Source organism: Centrocercus urophasianus, unplaced genomic scaffold (genome assembly GCF_019232065.1).
Source record: "Centrocercus urophasianus isolate 14NV4802_14NV808 unplaced genomic scaffold, USGS_Curo_1.0 seq_571, whole genome shotgun sequence".
Classification (NCBI taxonomy): Eukaryota; Metazoa; Chordata; class Aves; order Galliformes; family Phasianidae; genus Centrocercus; species Centrocercus urophasianus.
In genome coordinates this window covers 26519-46706 of record NW_024885168.1, presented here as the reverse complement: position 1 = coordinate 46706, position 20188 = coordinate 26519, and the positions used below count along the sequence as shown (strand labels likewise).

General features: G+C 47.8%; 1 protein-coding gene across 1 annotated transcript in view; it reads right to left on the bottom strand.

Moving 5' to 3' along the window:
* Positions 1-1034: 1034 nt before the first annotated feature.
* The window catches only part of LOC122169725 (keratin, type II cytoskeletal 5-like), a gene marked incomplete at its 3' end in the record, with an annotated part of 30726 nt that continues 11572 nt past the window's right edge, over positions 1035-20188 (bottom strand). Inside the window, exons 13-16 of the mRNA XM_042836081.1 lie at positions 3602-3697; positions 3112-3276; positions 1555-1680; positions 1035-1255 (exon numbers count right to left, since the gene is read on the bottom strand). Coding sequence (XP_042692015.1) covers positions 1035-1255; positions 1555-1680; positions 3112-3276; positions 3602-3697 — 608 coding nt within the window. The remainder of the gene's footprint in view (positions 1256-1554; positions 1681-3111; positions 3277-3601; positions 3698-20188) is intronic.

The following is a 20188-nucleotide window of genomic DNA, read 5'->3' as shown; positions in this document are numbered from 1 at the left end:
CCACCGTGAGGACTGCTTCGGCCACTGCCGGAGCTCGACCCAAAGCCTCCAGAGCTGTGGCCACCTCTGTATGAGGATCCTCCTGTGCTAATTCTCCCTCCTGATGCATGCCCAGATCCAGATCCCGACCCTGAGCTCCTTCCAGTATGATATTGCCTTTCTTCTCTTCCTGCTTCTCTTCTACTGCCATGTGTTGATCCCGTATCACTTTGTCCTCCACTGTCACTTCCCCCTCCAGGTCTTGTCTCTGTCCATATTGTCCTGTTGCTATCATCAGAGCTCATCTCTTCCTTGCCTCTGTTGAAGTCACCATGTTCTCTTCCAAAGCCACTTCCACTGCTTGCACTGTGTGTAACAACACCTGCAAGAAGTAAATACATATCAAACTTATTCTTCTAGCATTGACTTCCGTAATCATAAGTTGCATATTAGCTTTCATGTCGGCGTGTCTGGGTCTTCTGGAAAGATCATGAGTGAGCCCTGGTTGATCTCTCCTTCAGTTGATTTTCTACTTACAGAAATTTTTTAGGACTATTTCAATTACTTTTTACATTCACTACATGGACATATTGAGCTCTCCTTATTTCCTATGTGTTTGGCTGAACTTGGTAGAATTTGACCAATAAATTTAAAATCAAGGTTGACATATGTTGATATTTACATGCACATATACATGCACTTTCCCACTCATGAGGGAGTGCCACTTGTTTGTTTTTCCTAGGAAACTAATCTAGAATTACATGGCATCGTTCTGGCAGTAGGTGTTAAGCATACTGCAAGCAAAATACTAACAGTGCCTTTAAGAACTCCGAAACTTGAAGATACTTACGGACAGTAGCTGGCACACCTTCCTGTATCCTGTGAACAAAAAGTGACATTGAGAAGATGGAACCACCAAACATGAAAATAATCCTAGGTATCAATAGGCAAACAAAGATTTCGACCCTTCCAGGTAGGAACTCATCTAAGATCCAAGTGATGGATCGTAGCATGGGATAGGTTGCTGCTACTTGTGATGAGCAGTCTGTGCCTACCTGGTCTCCTCCTCCTCAAGCAGTGACCTGTACATGGCAATTTCAACATCCAGGGCCAATTTTGCATTCAGAAGCTCCTGATAATCATGCAGAATTCGACCCAGGTCTTCCCTGGCCTGCTGCAAAGCGTTCTCCAGCTCCTGAAGCTTTTTCTGTCCGTCTTTGACTGCAGAGCTCCCACGCTGCTCAGCATCTCTGATAGCCTCTTGGTGTCTGTCATTCTGCAGAGGGCACAAATAGAATTTGTCCCTTTTCTTCCAGTGGGACTGGGATTTTCAAGCCCTCCTCATTTTTCTTGGAAATTAAAAGACCGCAATGACAAAGCTTAGAAGATACAACATTAGACTGGGTAAATCAATTGAAATTAAATCCCAGTAGGCACTCCAAATTCAAATTTTCTTCATTTTGAAAATATCATCTTTAGCTTTGCCTCCAAACGGCAGGCTACATTATTCTCCACTTTCTCTCCATGTAAGAGTGGCAAGAATAGTTTAGTCTTGTTGGGATGTATCATCTTTACCTCTTTCCTGACTATTTCAATTTCCGGCTGCAATCTTTGGATCTGCCTGGTAAGTTCTTGGATTTCCTGGTAACTGTTTCTCAGTTGCTCTCGCTGATTCACCCACATGTTCTGAAGGTCCTGGTACTGATGGGTAGAGAGAAGAGAATGGACATGTTGGTTTCTGGATCAATTAACCCTAAGTAAGGGAGACTCATTCATATGAGTCTAGCTCAGTCGGTAGAGCATGAGACTCTTAATCTCAGGGTTGTGGGTCCGAGACAGCCAGCACGACTTCACCAAAGGAAGGTCATGCCTAACTAATCTTGTGGCCTTCTATGAGGGAGAGACGGCATTGGTGGACAAAGGGAAGGCGACCGATGTCATTTACCTGGACCTGAGCAAGGCCTTTGACATGGTCCCCCACCACATCCTCATCTCCAAATTGGAGGGAAGTGGATTTGATGGGTGGACGACCCGATGGATAAGCAATTGGTTGAAAGGCCGCAGACAGAGGGTGGTGGTCAATGGCTCTGTGTCCAGGTGGAGGCCGGTAACAAGTGGTGTCCCCCAAGGGTCTGTCTTGGGACCGGTGCTCTTTAACATCTTTATTAATGACATCAATGAGGGAATTGAGTGCACCCTCAGCAAGTTTGCTGACGACACCAAGCTGAGTGGTGCAGTTGATACGGTGGAAGGAAGGGATGCCATTCAGAGGGACCTCGAAAGGCTGGAGGGCTGGGCTCGGGTGAACCTAATGAGGTTCAACACGGCAAAGTGCAAGGTTTTGCATTTGGGCCGGAAGAACCCCAGGCACCCGTACAGGCTGGGAGGAGTGGTCCTTGAGAGCAGCTTGGCAGAGAAGGACCTGGGGGTCCTGATGGACGAGAGACTTAACATGAGCCAGCAGTGCGCTCTGGCAGCTCGAAAGGCAAATGGGATCCTGGGCTCCATCAGGAGAGGGGTGGTCAGAAGGGACAGGGAGGTGATTGTCCCTCTCTACTCGGCTCTTCTGAAGCCCCATCTGGAGTCCTGTGTCCAGGTGTGGAGCCCTCAGTACAAGAAAGACATTGAGATTTTGGAAAGGGTCCAGAGGAGGGCGACTAAGATGATCAGGGGGCTGGAGCACCTCCCCTATGAGGACAGGCTGAGGGAGTTGGGCTTGTTCAGCCTGGAGAAGAGAAGGCTGCGGGGTGACCTCATTGCAGCCTATCAATACCTGAAGGGAACCTACACCCAGGAAGGTAGTAAACTCTTCAAAAGGGCTGACAACAGCAGGACTAGGGGAAATGGTTTTAAGTTGAGGGAGGGAAGATTTAGGTTGGATGTTAGGGGGAAGTTCTTTACAAGGAGAGTGGTTAGGCCCTGGAACGGGCTGCCCAGGGAGGTTGTGGATGCCCCGTCCTCGGACGTGTTCAAGGCCAGGTTGTACGGGGTCCTGGGCAACCTGATCTGAATGTGTGTGTTTGGTGGCCCTGTTAGGCAGGGGGGTTGGAACTACATGATCCTTGAGGTCCCTTCCAACCCAGGTGATTCTGTGATTCTGTGATTCTGTGATTCTGTGATATGTCTACTCACCCTGCCTTGGTACATGGCATTGACTTCATCTTTGCCTTTCTGAGCAATTCTCTCATACTCCTGCCGGACTTCTTCAATGATGCCGTCCATGTTCACTTCTCTGCCATTGTCCATGGACAGAATGACATTGGTGTTGTCAACTACTGTTTGCAGCTGGGACAGCTCCTGCAAGGAAAACAAGATTTTTGGATTTTTGCAGTTCAGACAAGCAGTTTGGGTCCTGTCATGAAGACTGAAATTGGACCTTCTGGCCAGTTACCCGCTGGAATATCCCAGCCTCCCTCAAGTCCTGCTGCTCCATCCCCAGTTTCAGTTTTCCCATGTCTCTTCCAGCCCCTTTTTTCATTGACAGATTAAAAAAACCCACAACATTATTAAATCAGGGGTGGTTCCACCTACAGCACCACCCTGCACACCAAGTCCTGCTCAGGAGAATTTTCCTGCAGCTTCCAAAGGGTGTCTGTGCTCCTGACCCAAGAAACGTACTCACCGCCTCATATAAGCATCTGAGGAACTCAAGCTCCTGCTTCAGAATTTCCACCCGAACTTCAAACTCCATTTTTCTCATGTAGGCACTGTCCAATTCCTGTGAAAGAAACCAACACTTATTTATGTTCTTTTGATGGCCAACTCCTTTCTGAATCACAGATCATACAAAGCTTGATTTCAGTCTTTCATTCCTGGAGCACACAGATCTTTGTGCTAGATTTATTTTCCTCAACTTCAGACCTTAATAACAATCTCTCCTCTCGGCTTCAGTGAATGGAAACAGACAGAGACTTTTAAATACACATCTTACACAGAACAAAGACATTCACTGGAAGAAGTGATTTCTCTCCATTCTGTCTCTAGAAAAAGGAAGTGAGGTTAATCCCTATTTCTGAAAACTTCAACAACCAACCAGTTACTGTTTTATTTCCACGGCTTTGGTTTAACCCAGTGTCTTGAGTTACTTCACCTTTTTAAGCTCCACATATTCCTCTTCTTTAGATGCGTGCTCATTGATTTCGTCCTCAAATCTGTAGCAGAGAGAAGAAACAGGTAGCTAATTGCCTATCTGAATTCTTCAGCCAAATGGATCTTAAACAAAAGAGAATCATCCGAACAGTGGACATGTTGAACTTTCTTTCAACTTCAGCTCCAAAAGCCCCAAACAAGCCTACCACGGAGCAGTGTTCTCAAGTCTACAGCATGCGTGGAGACCAGAAAGCCATGCCATCCCAAAGCATGATACCACTGCCTGGGAAAACTCCAGCTCTACAGTATGCCTTGTCCTGGTTTAGTGACTATTCACCTCTTTTTGTAATCTTCAACAAGCTGAAGTATTTCATAGGCTTCTGGATCCAGCTGCTCCTTCTGGCTCCGCAGCATGTCCAGCTGCCTCTGCAGGTTATTGATGTAGGACTGGAAGAAGGAGGTGATGCTTCTGCTCTCCTCCGGCTGGGAGCTTTGCTGCTGCAGCAGTTCCCATTTGGTCATCAGAGCCTGGTTCTGCCTCTCCAGGCATTGAACCTGGAAGGCAAAACACAGGAGCACCTCAGCCACTGGGAAGCACTGACAACAGTGTAGGGACAATGAACAAGACTGTCTGCTGGCAGCTCTCATGCAAAAGGTTTAAAATAAAGAAGAAAGAGTCAAAGCGACCCCATTTTTTAGGATTAAGCATGGTTAAAACAGCTGGGTGTAACCGACACCTTTTCTGTACGGTAATACAAGAGGCTCTTATGTCTTCATGTGTAACAAATGGCACCAGCTGCCACCCTATGCAGACACACGTGAACACCCAAACAAAGGCACACGCCTTTGTCTGTGTGGGTGGAAGTGTTCTTCAGGCTGTTTTTCCCCTGTGCATGTGTGTAGGAATGACTGAGAAGGTAAAATCACACAGAGGTGGAAGTTCTGAATATAGACTAAGGAAAGAGGTAAAGAATGATGTGGGGGGCATCTGGAAAATCTCCAAGCAAATAAGTCCATGTTTTATGGTTGGGAGAAATGAAACGTTTTGCTCGGCTTGAGAAAAAGAAACAGAAAACCTCAAGGATGCTCAAGTCCACCCTCTGTTTCTCTTGCTAGCACAAACAATTCTTAGGCCCTGGAGTATCACAAACCCATTTCCTCAAAAGTCAAATGAGCTGATATGTTGGCAACAATGCTGTAGTTCGTTACTGTCCTGCCACAAGACACGACACAGAGATTCCTATTCCACAGCTAAACATGATTCACACAACAGCGTTTGTAGTAAGCCATTAAGGCAGAAGGGAATCCAGACAGTGCAGAGATTTTGGGGCAGAGGATGAGGTTGCAGAGGAGAACCAGATGCACTGGTTGGACCCATAAGAAGCACCTCTGGTGTTTCCCACTCCATGACAAGTAAAGAAAGAACAGGGACTCACCTTATCAATGAACGATGCGAATTTGTTGTTGAGTGTCTTAATCTGCTCTTTCTCATCTGACCGCATTCTCTGGAACTCAGGGTCAACTTGCACTTGTGCTGGCCTCAGCAGGTTGGTGTTGACATGGACCTCCTTGATGCCTCCACCAGCAGCAGCGTGTCTCAAGCCCTGCCCAGTCCCTTGCTCACGAAGGCCTCCACTGAGCGTTCCCCTGCTTGAGCCTCCTCCATACGTCCTACCTTCCCCACCTTGAAAATCCCCTACAAAATACCCTCTTCTCCCTAAGTCCCTGTCCAGGTATCTCCCATCATAGTACCCCCAGTGCCTTCTGTACCCTCCTCCATCTCCTTCATAGATTCCACCAGTAGAAAAGTTCCTAAACCCACTGAGGTTGTGGAGGCTCCTGCTGCCGTAGCCATAGCCATAGCCATAGCCATAACCACCAAATCTTTGTCCTCTATCGTCTTCCCAATGGCTCATGGCAGAGGAGCCTCTCCCGCTCCCCAGTGTGCCACAGTGAGCAGAAGAAGAGCTGAAATTCCCATCGCCAAATCTGAAGAAATGGTGGCTCATAGCGATGCTTCAGAGAGTTAAGATGAGAGCAGATGGGGAAGGCTGTAAAACAGGAGGAGAAATGAGAGTGCAAGATCCTCAGCTCCTCTGCTGGGGGTAACAGAAGTTCTCCTTTATATGTTCGGAGAAGTTCGTCTCCATTCCGTGGTAATTATCAGCTCTGTTAATGTTATTATTGGTTTGTATCATCAAGCAGCAATTATTGGGCACTTGAGCAGGAGATAGAGTAAACATCACACACCAATGAAGGAGTTATGAAACTCCAACAAATCCTGCTTGACTCATCAGCTTTGCTCAGATGAGATTTCCTTATCTAATTAGCTTGCCCCTCCATCATTAATTACAGTTAGCACAGTTATCCATGCACCTTAGCATGGTTTGATTTCTCTTGAATTTCCCCACCTCCTTTGGCATCTCATTTTATGCGACATGAGGTCTTGATATCGTCCTGCTGTTGAATTGGCCTGGGGGTGGCTCACCTTGCTTCACACATGCTAGAATGTGCAAAGAATTTTCTGCCTTAGTTTCCTTTTCTCCTTTTTTTCTTGTAAGCATTGCTTCCAAAGGGCTGCATGGACAGGGAGGGTGGTGAGGTTGTGTCTTCTTGCTAACAGTCTTTGGTTCACAAAGCTGAGACTGTGTGTTTGAAAACAGAAAAAGGAAAGAAAAAAAAAAACTGTATTGATCTTGACTTTAATCAACAGAGATGTAAATGAAAAAGAAGAAGCTCTGAGAGGTGTAAACACCCATCAATTAAACCAAGATGTTCTTGCCCAGATTCTCACACTGAGCATCACTCTGATCCCCCCCTCCGTTCTCTTGCCATCTCTGTGCAGGGCCTTCTTTACTTTTCCAGCCCCAGCACGTACTGGTGCAGATATAATGGCCATGGATGTGTCAAAAAGCATTTGGGAGCCAAGTCCTGAGAGCATCAAGTCTTCAGCTTTGTCTTGTGTCTCCAGAATGATCCTCTTCCTTCCAAAGACGCTGGAGGAAAGCCACTCTGGGCACCCTTCAGTTGCACAGTGGCTGTGTGGTCAGGGCTTTGTGATCTTCCCCTGGGAAGGTCTCCTAAATGAAGGGTTTGTAGGGAGAGCTAAGGGAGAGTAGGGAGAGCTGCCATCAGACCAGTTGGTATCAAAAAAAATGAGCAAGTTTTGGGGTGCTCAGCGACCAGATGAAGGCCTTTTCCCAGAAGTAGACACAGTATTCTCCAGGAACAGAATCATAGAATTAAGGAATGGTTGGGCTGGAAGGGTCCTTAAAGATCACATAACCAATGGATTGCTGGGTTAGAAGGGTCCTTATATATCACAGAACCATAGGATGATCGGGTTGAAAGGGCCCTTTAAGATCATAGAATGACAGAATGGTTGGGTTGAAGAGGTCCTCAAAGATCATTTAGTTCCAACACTGAAAGCAATAATTCTAAATGAGAAATACTGGGTTTTTTTTGTGCAAAACTTGGTGTCTTACAGCCTTACCCCAGGAATGGCCAATAGCAGCCCAGGCAATTCATTTGTGCTACATTTTCATAGTTAAACTTCAAGGGTTACTTACAGTTACTTACAACTACTGAGAATTTTAACAGTTTCCAGCTGAATTTACCCTCTGATAATATACCTAAATAAAAACATGACTTGGATTGAGAACTGTGTGTCCTGCTGGGAGGAATAATTATGGTAAACAGCAACAAAAAAAGTAAAAAAGATCATAATTTAAAATGGATAGGTAGGAAACAGACCCATTACAATGCATCTGCCAAACAGCACTTGGATTTTTAACAAAATCCTTCCTCTTCTGCTTTGGCTCAATATTTCCTACATGCTGTTGCATCTCAAGGGAACAAAACCTAAGTGCTCTTCTTCACTCCTGTATTGTCAAGTCCTGAGCTCTGTTTGCTCCCTGAAGAATTTTGTTGAGGAGATGCTGTGCATGAGCACTGCAGAGCCTGACAATCCCATGTGACCTCGGGGCCATTATTAGGCTCAGGTGAAGATTAAGACAATATCAGATTTCCTGTCAGGAGGAGCTGATATTCAGTGGCCATGACTCATCGTTTTCCTTACCAGTTTTGAGCTAAAATATCCATTTTCTTCACCTTAATTAACATTTTCTTGGTGTCATGCAGCAGCTGATAGAGACATGCTGCCCCTCCACCTATCTGCTGAGCTTTGGGGTCTGCTCATCCTCAACCTTCCTCTTTTCCTGATGAGAGCAGCTCATCCCCACACAACATGAACCAACCATGATCCATGATGGATCACCCACACAGGTTGGGAAGGAAGTGCCACGAGCCAGGGGAGGGAACACCCATGGACCAAACAAGCCATTTCCATGTAGAACAAAGGCTGCAGGTGTCTGTACAAACCACTGCCCTAAATACATCAGTTCACTGCTTGAAGCAAACCAGGTGCCCATTCAGATGTAGAGAACCGCTGCATCAACTGCCAAAGCAGCTCTGCCCTGCTTTCTGTAACCCCTGTGTGATGGAGCAGCCACCCTGCCCCATGTGCCGTGTACACATGGCACAGCGTGTAGGCTGCTGTTGTGACCATCCTTGGCACAGCTCAGCGCTGGCACAGCAAACCTGGCCACACCTGGACCTGTTGGGCTGGATCTCGTCGACACATCCTGCGGATGGAGGGGGAGATGTCACAAGTTCCTCTCCCCTGCAAGGACCTGGCACTGCTCTCAGATGTGTCCGAGTGCCTTCAGATCATTCATGCGGAAGAGAGTCCTCAATGCGTAGACAAAATGACTTCCAGTTCAGCATATCCTTGCCATGGACCAGCACCACAGAGCAGAGTCCTTCTGAAGGACTTCCCCCCCTGAAGAGGGGCTTCCCACTGCCATGAGCATCTGGGTCTTTGCTGGTAGCATTTTTTTAATAAGCAAATTGAAGTAGTGTCCAACAAGTCACTGAGGCACGGTTTACTGCCTGGGCTTCTTCTATAGAGAGCCCAGAACCTCCATGTGTGGTTTCTCCCACTCAGAGAAGTTTCCTACACAGGTGACGTGAGTTTGTCTCTCTCATTTTCCTCCATGGACCAGAACGGAACTTGGAGAACTCATCAGCTCCTGAGTTTGGGTGGTGAAAGTGGTGCAAATTGAGCTCTTCTCCAGCAGATCCATGTCACCAAGGGACCACACAAAATATTAGCATTTTCAAACCATTGATACAATTCAACAAAGCCACACATTGGTTTTCTTGGGAACGACTGAAAGAGGAACCCACCTGCTCCCTCTCTCATTCCACCTCCAGTCAACCAAGTAACAAATGGGAAATGTCTCTCATTCCACCTCCAGTCAGTAAATGGGAAACATCATAACTGGTACTTAGGCTCATTTCAAGGAAATATCTCAACATTTTGGAAAGACTATCTTAAGCCATTAATAATAGAATGCCAAAACATGACTAAAATAGGGCAGATTTGAGAGATCTACTTCTATCCAAATTGGGACAGAAACTGATGGCTTTTACAAGTTGGATGAGCCAAGGAAAAGGAAATTGGCAGTGCAATGGACATCCAGCAGTGTGGTACAGTAGGACATAAATGCAGTAAGACATAAATAAGGTACTTAAGATCTGCCCAGATGGAAGAGATAGGCATGCACATGGAAAATTGAAATAGTAGATCTTGATCAGCAGTTGCCCAAATACCTGCGTAAGTAGGGCCTCAGTCACCTAGGAAATGGGACTGAGGTCATGCAGACACCCACAGATAAATGCCTTCTCCCCACAGACTTTCATTTTCCCCCACTGCCTTGTAGGAGAACATACAGTCCGGGGATGTCTCCCTAAGACAGGAGAGAAGGGATAATACGCATTGGTATTGACTGCTGTCTAGGAATGGTTTCGGGGGCAAATGTCCCTTTGTCTTTGGTAATGAGAAGGATTCTGTGGGAAAGCTTTGGTGGCATTGTATAGAAGCAGGGTGCAGACTGGGGTCAGTGCTGGCCAGGTGGGTGTGTGAGCGTGTGCCATCACCCCTCCATTGGGAGCTGCCCCATAATGTGGATGTATGGAGGCAGATATCAGTATTTTGGATGGTAAGAAGCAGTTCTGCTGGCATGTGAGAGGCTGCTTTTTGGATGGAAGAAAGAATAAAGTGGAAGTCAAAGCACGAGGGGCAGAGCAGAACAGCCTGCATATGGTTGGAACCGAGAGCTCAGAGAAAGCAACAAGGGGGTGGAAGACCAACAGGAATCATAGAATCATTAAGGTTGGAAAACACAGTCAAGCTCACCCAGTCCAGCCCCAACATATCCCTCCATGCCCACTGACCATGTCCCCAAGTGCCACATCTCCACAGTTCTGAGCACTCCAGGGACAGTGACTCCCTCACTTCCCCAGACAGTCAGTGCCAATGCATTACCACTCTTTCAGAGGTGACATTTCTCCAAATATCCAACCAGGAGAGCTGGTAGGGACTGACCCAACTCCCATTGGCCAGCCTTGGGTTGAGCATTCACCTCTGAGAATGCCAAAGCTTTGCAGGATGAGTTCTCCCTGGTGTTGGCTTCGGGCAGGTCTGTCCCCATCCTTTCTCACCCATCTGAGATGTTTTGGGTGGGGGGTAGGGCTCAATTTTAGCCTCAGGTCCCAACCAGCAGGGATTCTTCTGTTAGAAAACGCAGTATTGCTTTGCCTTGCAATCCCGTTAACAAATGACTAATGGCTAATTATTCTAGGTTAGCAGGAAGGTAAACAAGTCTATAACTTACTTTTAACCACCTATAATATTAATTAAGCGATCTCCTCAGAAAATACTAATCATGATTACAATATCTGTTAATCCCTTATTTCCCCTACAAGAATGTGAAAGTACCAATTCAAAATAATGTGTGAAAATGGTGAAGTAATTCTTCTATCGCTGTTATTAATCACATCTGTCAGTGGCTGAAGCAGAGCTTTGCTGCATTCTTTAGCTTTACTTTACGCAGCTGCATTATGAGGACGGCTGATGCCCTGGAGCTGGGGTGTGCAGTGCTGGAGCAATGGGGAGATGGAATCTCCAAAGGGTTTCAGGAGAAGCAGAGATCCAAAACAGAGGAAGAAAAAAAAGAAAAAAAAAAATAGAAAAATGAGCACAGGGAGGAAACTGGGCTGAACTCCAGCTTAAATACATCAGGCGTCACAAGAAATCATGACTTCTACCTATGCACAGTTGCTCTCCCAGAGCAAAAATAGTTGATGCTAAAGGCATCTGCAGTACAAACAAAGGGGAAAGGTTGGGGCGGTTCCTGATCCAAATCTTCAGTGTGAATAAGGAGAAGAGGAATGGGGTGACATCCCCTAAGAGGGACTTAATCCATCCAGCTGAGCCATGGCCCCATTCATGAGGTCTCTTTTATAGAAGGCAAAGTCATTAAACATCCCTGTAGTTCTTTCCACTTCTATAAAAACCAAGAAAACCCAAGAAATGCCTTTCATGCGTAGTGCATCTGCACTTCCTCACTGGATGGGGAAAAAGATGCGTGAAAAGGGCAAAGGCAGCAGCCACAGACTCTGTTCACGACAGAGAACAATGCTAATAACATCCTTCCCACCCCAATAGGAAGCTGAAGCAGCTGGGGACAATTCTGGACGATATTCAGAATCCGGTAAACAACATGATTAGCAGCCAATGAAAGAAGTGGGTCCCAGTGCTGCCTCCATCGAGCTGAGTGTTGTCACAACTGGGAAGATGGCCGCGCCCTCGCAATCATGCCTATGTATCGCCTGGGTTGGCCTTCCAATTGGCATAGAGCTGATAATTAGTCCAATCAAGGTCAGCACTTGATCAATTGAGTAAATCGCTCTTTTGAGTTATTGGAAGCTCAATTGCTGTCATTAGCTCCACCAGAGCAATAACAGCACTGACAGGACAACACAACAGGTGGAGAAGAGGTAAAGTAGCACAGAAAGCAGTGAAATTTGGGGAGTTCTCTGCCAACCTCCACTGGGGCTGCAATTGCCCAAGTGGTGACAGCTGTGGCAACAGCCAGCCCAGAGCTTCCCACAGCATCTCTGTGCATTCATCCTCTCCACAGAGACCTCTGGTTTCAAGACAACCTCTGCTTCCAGGATCAAAAATGGTGCTGTGCCTGCGAGATCCAACCCATCATACCCACAGGCAAGGCTGCACGGCAGCAGTGCATGTCACACCAGTGCATGGCATGAAGGTTACTCTTTCTTGCAAGAAGGGGGAACGTGGGGCAGCACTTGCTTTGCTTTAGGTGGGTCAGTGCCATAAGCCAACTTGATTGTGCACATTTTCCAGGTCCTGCAGGTGATGCTGTGGAAGAGGGATGGGATGTTTCAGCCCATGATTGTGGAAACCACTAGAGGAAATCAACTTGAGAGGAAACCACATGGAGCTGCTGCTCATCACAGTCATTTATTCACACAGATCCGAAAAAGCAGAAGGCTGTGAAGCACCCCTGGCACCCAGGGCACAATTTCTCCCACACCACACTTCGCTTTTTCCCATGCCAGAATTATCAGCAATAAACTCTCTCCTGCTCCACCTTGCAGGGAGATGGAGGTGTTCAGGAAACATGGAGATGTTGCACTGAGGGACTTAGTGGTATGCTGGTGATGGGCTGGCGAATTAGGGTTAGGGTTGGGGTGATCTTAGAGGTCTTTCCCATTATTAGTGATTCTATGATTGTATGGACAGGGGGTGTTGTGCAGCAAGGAGTCACTGAGATGTGGGTGTGTATCTACATAAGTTTCAAATGCACATGAAGTCTTCTCTGAGCCCTCTAGTGGTGCTCAGCTTTAAAGTCCACCAAGGGCAGAGCAGTTCAATGCAAACTGTTGAGTCCTCAATGTGGACAAAGGGGATCCAGAGCCCAAGTTATCCCACTGCATCCAGTATCGATATCCTGGCACATTGCTGTGTCCCCAGCCCTCAGATCCAGCCACCAAACTCCCCCTGTGCTGACCTACCAACACTGGGTGCTATGAGTCTTTACAATTGCAATGGGGGAAAAATTACGCCTCTGCCACAACTCCTGCTTTGTCAATGAAGCAGGCAATGCTTTTGCTGAGGATCTTGGTTTGCTCTTTTTCCAGAGTATGCACATCCTGAGCCTTGGGGTCAACAGCCTTGAAGTGCCGGGAGGTCTGGAACAGTGCAGACTTCTTGAAGAGATGTGATGTGATGTAGAAGAGCGGCGGCTCTCTTTTCATCAAACAACCAATGCTCACCAAAGGGATTTGCCATGCAACCTGTGCAGCACTCAGCACCAATGCATCCTCCCTGTAATGCTTCCATCCCTCCAACACTGGAAAATCTCCTGCTGCAAAGGATCTCTACATTCACTCCCACATGTCTGCATGGCTTGGTGTCCTTTACTATAGGAAGGCATCAAGGCACTGGAGCATGTCCAGAGAAGGGCAACAAAGCTGTGAAGGAGTACAGGGATTGCAGAGAGTGGTCAAGGGAAGAGGGTTGGATCAGTCTGGAGCAAACTCAGTGGAGATCTTATGGCTCCCTACAATGCCCTGAAATGAGGTTGGGCCAAGGAAGAGGTTGGCCTCTGCTCCAGGTCACAGCAATAGGAGGAGAGGTCATGGCCTCAAGTTGCGCCAGGTGAGGGTCAGGTTGGATATTAGGAGAAATTTCACCTCTGGAAGAGCAGTGATGCATTGGCACAGGCTGCCCAGGGGGCTGGGGAAGTGACCACAGAGGTGTTCAGGAACATGGAGATGTGGAACTTGAGGATATGGTCAGTGGATGGTGGGATGGGTTGAGGTTGGACTTAGGGGTCTTAGAGGTCCTTTCCAACCTAAATGATTCTGTGATTTTATGATGGGAGAGATGAGAAGGCGAGCCAAGCCAGGTGCAGAAAGCATCCTTTGTCTGCTGGCCCAGCCTTTGCTCCAGCAGATTCCAAATCCTGAAGAGACACAGATGACCTAACTCATTTATTCTGGGGTCTGCAGAGAGTGACCTTGGGAAGGAGGATGGAATGCTGCTCCAAAGATCTGCAACATCAGTGCAAAGTGTCTGAGACAGCACTTGTTCCTATTCCAGTTGATGTCCTGGCTCAATATCAACCCCTTAAAGCAGAGGACCTGCAGCTCAGACAGAGTTGTTACAAGCAGGGCTGTAGACAGATGCAATCCATCATTTGTCCTTTCATATTTCATCAGTCTGTCAGCCACAAGCTTGAAACAAGTCTTCTCTTCAGGTAGTGTTTTTCTTGACAACCCGAAGTCCACATCCCATAATTTAGGGGAAAGTCAATTTGTCATCAACCTGGAGGACACGAGCAAGTGTGTGACAGCAGGGTAGTGTCCCTTGTACAAGCCCTCTAGTGGCATTTGATGACCATGTCTGCAAATTTGGCCCCGAAGCCATGGGATATGCAGAGGTTTCCATTTGTGCTTGTAGCTCAGAGTGGGTCATCATGCTGTGTCATGCCAGGATTCTCAAGCAGCAGTAGGGCAGGTCAGAAAATGTGGACTGTGGGGTCAGGAGTGTGAACGTAAGGGTACATCACGCAGCTCTTGGGTCAGAGCAAGTGAGCGTGGGAGCAGGATGGAGGGTGGAGAAGCATCGGATTCCAAGGCAGAGTGGGCGTGAGGAAGAGGAGTTGGAAGTGTTGCCGTCAGCACTACGCACAGGTGATGTGGTTGACAGAATTCAGCAAATCCTGCTCTACCCGTCCCAGCTTTAGCTGAGAGGGAATGAAATGGGGCCAAGAAAGAGCAGGAAGCACAGCACGTCCACAGGCTGGGCTGGATGGGAGAGGCGAAGAGGAATAGGGCTGACATCAAAAAGAAAAGGGAAAAGGCCAGGGTGGAAGGTGCCTGACTGGTAGCACAATCTTCACAAATGGATTTGAGATGAGTAAGAACTGAAATAAGAGCACTGCCAGCCCCTTCAGGATGCTCCATGACATGGAGAGTTTGGGCCTCCATCATGGCAGACAGCAGAATTTCCTCCTGCCTCTTTCTGAGGTCAAACAGAAGAAGTGGGAATGGCTTTAAGCTAAAAAAAAGGAGAAATTTGGGTGAAATGTTAGGAGGAAATTTTTTGTTCAGATGGCTCTGAGGCCCTGGCATGCTGCCTGGAGAAGTGTGGGTTTCTCATCCTTGGAGGTGCTCAAGGCTGTGAATGGAGCCCTGGGAAGCTGATGGGACCAGTCCAGGGCAGGGGGTGGGGCTGGGGGGATTCTGGGGTCCCTTTTAACCCAACCATCCTATGCCTATGATCTTTAAGGGCCCTTCAAACCCAACCATGCTATGGTTTTATGGTTCTATAATTCTGTGTTTCTGTGATATCTGATGGTTGCTTAGGAACTTGCAAATGTCAGCGTTTAGTTGAGCATTTGATCTGTTTTTGAACTTGGATAAGTAGACCTGAAGGAAAGGGGTGCCACTGCTGTTTGAAGAGGACACAAGGAACCAACGGAAGCTGATTTCTGCTTTCAGCCTCACATCACCTCCCTGCACTTCAGCTCCATTGCCCTGTACATTTCACCCATTAAAAGGACCTTGCTGCTCAGATGTGCCATGTAAACACAGCATCACGGATCACCTCCCAGGAAACGATCTTCCCATCCTTCCCACAAAGCAGCATTCCTCATAAAGACAAATGTTTCCTGCACACCAGCTGTTTGCTGCCCTATCCAATACGGCTGCAAAGAGGGTGAGTCTTCTCCATATTTGCTCAGTGACCAATTCAAGGGAAGCAATCTTGGTGTCTCCGGAGGCCCTCCCATAATAAACTTGATTAGTAACAATTAAAAATTCATTACAGCTTTAATTACAGCCAGTATCGTGCCACCTGGGTTCATTCACCAGTAGCTTATAAAGATATGGCAACTGTCATGTTTCTTTCTGAGTTCCAGTGTAAAGAACATTGCACCACTCGCACCCGGATCGGGCTCATATGGTGGACACCCGCTTTCTCACTCTGCTTCTGGCAATGTCCTGCATGCAGCCATCTCTGTGTCCCACCCAAAAGTCCTGACACTCCAGCACACGGCCCAGCTCCTCTCTGGGGGCTCTGCAGAATTCCTCCACTTCACTTTTGGCACTGTGGGGGGTGAGGTCTCCATTCTGCTCCACCTCAGCGGTGCTCACCTGGAGCTGAGCAAACGGTGCAGAAGGAAAATGGCTCTGGGTCCCACCAGCTCATGTCTGACCCAGAGCCACCAGATATTTGACCACCAGTGGTCTTGCAAACAATGAAAACAAACAAATAAACAAAAAAAAAAAAAAAAAAAAAAAAAAAAAACCCTAATATTTTTTTATCTTCTGTGTTCCAAATGGCAACAATTTTCCCCTACTGAAAATGTCAGCAATTAAAGCATAATCATTGCTTGGTGAGACCGAGGCAGTTCCACAAATGAGTTCACTGATTTTAAAACAAAACCACTCCCTTTACTGCAAGTAGGGATCTGTGCTTAAAATGGAGCTCGCAGCTCTCAGCGTGCCCCATAGAGCCCAGCCACCAGGCTGCCCCATCTCCCATGCAAGGACTTGAGCGATGAGCTCAGCTCCCTTTTACACAGCCCCAGTAGACAGGAAAGGTAAACTCCATTGGTTCTGTGTGACAGCCTGGCCTCACTCCAGAGAAACTCAGGGAACCCAAAGGTGCCAGCAGCTGCTGCAGAACCAAGCCTGCAGCCAGAGCTGTTGGCTTGGGTGTTGTCAGATGGCACTGGGAAGACATGCTGCGCATGAGACACTGCAGGACTTTAAGCTTCCTGCTTTCAACACATCCAACACATCCATCTTTTAAAGGAGTCCCCAAGAATGTTCCTGGGCTTTGCAATGTCTAGGTTTGTACCTATTATTGGAATTTCCTTTGGGATGAGGAAACAGGAGATAACTGCTTCAGCTCTCCCATCCCAAGCTGCAAATTTCAGAAGCAAAATTGTCACTGATTCTGCAAACAGGAGGATAAGGTATATTATGGCCCGGCATAATTCAGTCAGGTGTATCAACAGAAAGAATATTTTGGAGAAAAAAGTGATAGTAAAACGGCTTCAAATTAGAACTATTATTTCTTCCTCATTTGTTTGACTTCAGAGAACAGCACAAAGAGCTGTGTTAGGGGAGGGTGGGTGGATGAGGAAAAGGTTCTGCCCCATAGGGCGCATCTTCCCAGAGAAGTCCCTCAGGGAGCATTGGGATACCACTCTAGGACATCGAGTTTGAGTTTGTGTGGTGCTGCGTGGGTCCCTTCCATCTCAGGGTATTATGTGATACTGTGATTCTGTGAGTTGGATGGCAAGGACTCTGGAGCAAAAACCAACTCTGTTTCCATGCTTTTATCTGGCAGACACAGTGCCTGCAGCAGGATCGTGCACATTCACCACTGCAGCCAATGTTGATTCATTCATCCAGCTCTTGCTCCTCCCAAGCATTAATCAAATTAATTGGGATGCGATGGGATGCAATTTATGGAGGGTTAATGACTAACCTAGCTGGATGATCTGGAGTTATAATAGCAGGTTCAAGGCCACGTCTTATCCTTTCATGGTGCTTTTCTTTGTGAGCAATTTGTGTCCACACAGCATCTTGGGCATTGCTATCACTCACACAGGAGGTGCCGGTCGCTGTGTAAAAGCCCTGCATGTCAGATAGATGGTGCTGCTCACCCTCACACCACATCTGGCCCAAGGATCTTCCCATGGAAGGACATCCAGCCTTGGAAATGGAGGACAAACAGCTGTGGAAATGGGGGACAAACAGATGTGGATGTGGAGGATAGCCAGGAATAGAAGTGAAGGACAACCAGCTGTGGAAGTGGAGGATGAACAGCTGTGGAACTGAAGGAAAAACAGCTGTGGAAGTTAAGGACAAACAGCCTTGGAAGTGGAGGACAACCAACCATGAAAGTGGAACACAATCAACTGTTGAAGTGGAGGACAACTAGCCTTGGAAGTGGAGGACAACCAGATATGGAATACATCCCCTACTGAGGTCTCCAGCACATCTTGTTGGAATTCCAGGTGCCACCACAGCAGGATGCAATGTGGTGGAAGGGGGGTGGCTGTGCATGCCCTGCTCTGGTCCCAGTGGCCACATCCCAATGTCCATCTTCAAACCACCACTGGCTAATTGCCACAACCCAATGGCTGCATTCAGGCTGCCACTTCCCAGCTGCCATATCCCAAGGGCCTCATTCAAAACATCCCAATTCAGCTGCTATATCCTGAAGGCCATGTTCAAAACATTCCAATCCAACTGCCATATCCCAAAGGCCGCATTCAAACAACCCCAACCCAACCACCACATCACAGCTACTGCATTTGAACTGCCACATCCCAATGGCCACGTTCACCCCATCCCAATCCAGCAGCCACATCCCAACTATCACACTCAGACCATCACGTTCCATAGACATCTTCCAACCCTGTCCCCTTCCCATGCCATGCTCTTGGCTCTTCTTTCCTTTAGACATAGGAATCCTGCTGGGGAGGTGCAGGGTGGTGCCACATGGCTGTGTAAGGAAGATGAGGGCCCATCCTCCACCTCCTCCCTCCTCATCTGGGCAGCTCTTAGCGTGGAGAGCACTGGATGTCCGTGGGGACAGGCCACCTGCTGCACGTTCCCACCATGTCCCCATTTGATGCAATTTGTACAGCAGGATGTACCCTGCTCTGCACCACTGTGTTGCCGTTGCTACAGCAAGGAGCAATATCTGTGTTCCTCTTGTACCCTCCCCCAGAGAACTTTCAATGACACAACACAGAGAAATCTTTTCACCTGTCTGCAGTTTATTGGTAATGAAAGAATTTGGGGGAAGGGATGTTGGTAGAAAGCAGCAAGGCAGTAAAATTCCGGTAGCAGAAGGATTGCAATAGGGCCATGCACATGTCAGTTGTGAAGGAGAAGCGTGATACAAATCTACAAAATACGAAAGCTGCCAAATCCTCTGGAGAGCTGCTTCTCACTCCTAAGCCTGACTATGGGGCATTGCCACATTTCTTCTGCTTCCATGAATACAGCTGAAACAAGCATGTAGGCAACATGCAGGACGCGCAGGAAGCGCAAAGGAGAACATGGCCATTGAAAAAGAGACCTCAGAAGGGAAAGGAAAGAGCAGATCCGCTCACGCTTCTGCTCAGCCAGACTGGCACGAGGGAAGGAGGGCTCTTGGATGAACTCTCCGGTGACGGGTAACCCCGAGGGAGATATTTCCTAGCGGGGCCATAAATGTTTTATCCCTGGAGACTGGTGGGGTGGGGAAAGCAGCAGCGGTGCCAAGAGGGTGGTGTTCTGCTGCTGTTTGCCTCTGGGGAGGAGGCGGGATGCTTCATTTCTTTGCAGGATTCTGGGGATGTGCCGCAGGCTGGAGGCGGGCGATGCTTCTTTCCTTGGCGGTACTGAGGTTGGGGCTCAGTACTTCACGCCCGAAGATTTCACCGTTGTGGTGGTGACACATCTCCGGACCGAGGATGCTCCCGCAGGAATGAAGGTGCCACCTCCAGAGCCACACATCCTCCCACTCCCAGAGGAGAAGCCCCCATTATACACTCCTCCTCCCACCCCACAGCTGCCCCCGATGATGCTTCCTCCTCCGACTGTGCATACTCCTCCTCCCACGCCACTGCCGGCACCAAAGCCTCCAGCTCTGCCTCCAGCAATGGTGGTTCTGCCGACCACAGCTGCAAGAGAAAGAGAGGATCACTGTGTGCCAAGGGGCAGCCTGGGAATTCCAGCAAAGCATGGGAGAAATCACTCTGCAAGGAGGATGCACGGCTACTTACACACATTGACGTTGGACGGGTTGTCTCCACAGAGCCTATGAAGGGAGAAGAACATAAGATATCAGTGCAATACAACACTGCTCTTCAGGTCAGTGCAGTTGCCAATATGATTCATTGAGTTCCTGTTTCTTTTAATGCCCATCAGTAACACCGGGACACAGTCACTGTGAACACCTCATTTATATTGTAACCATAAACACTTGGGGAAAAATTAGAGTAAATGTGTTCCCAATTCTATGGACAGAGAGATTATGAACACTCAGCCCATCATAAGGAAAGGCACAACCTTGGCCAGGGGAGGACAGTGTCAAGACTCACCTGTTCTCCTCTCCCTCCAGCAGCTTCCTGTACATGGCAATCTCCACATCCAGGGCAATCTTGATGTTCAG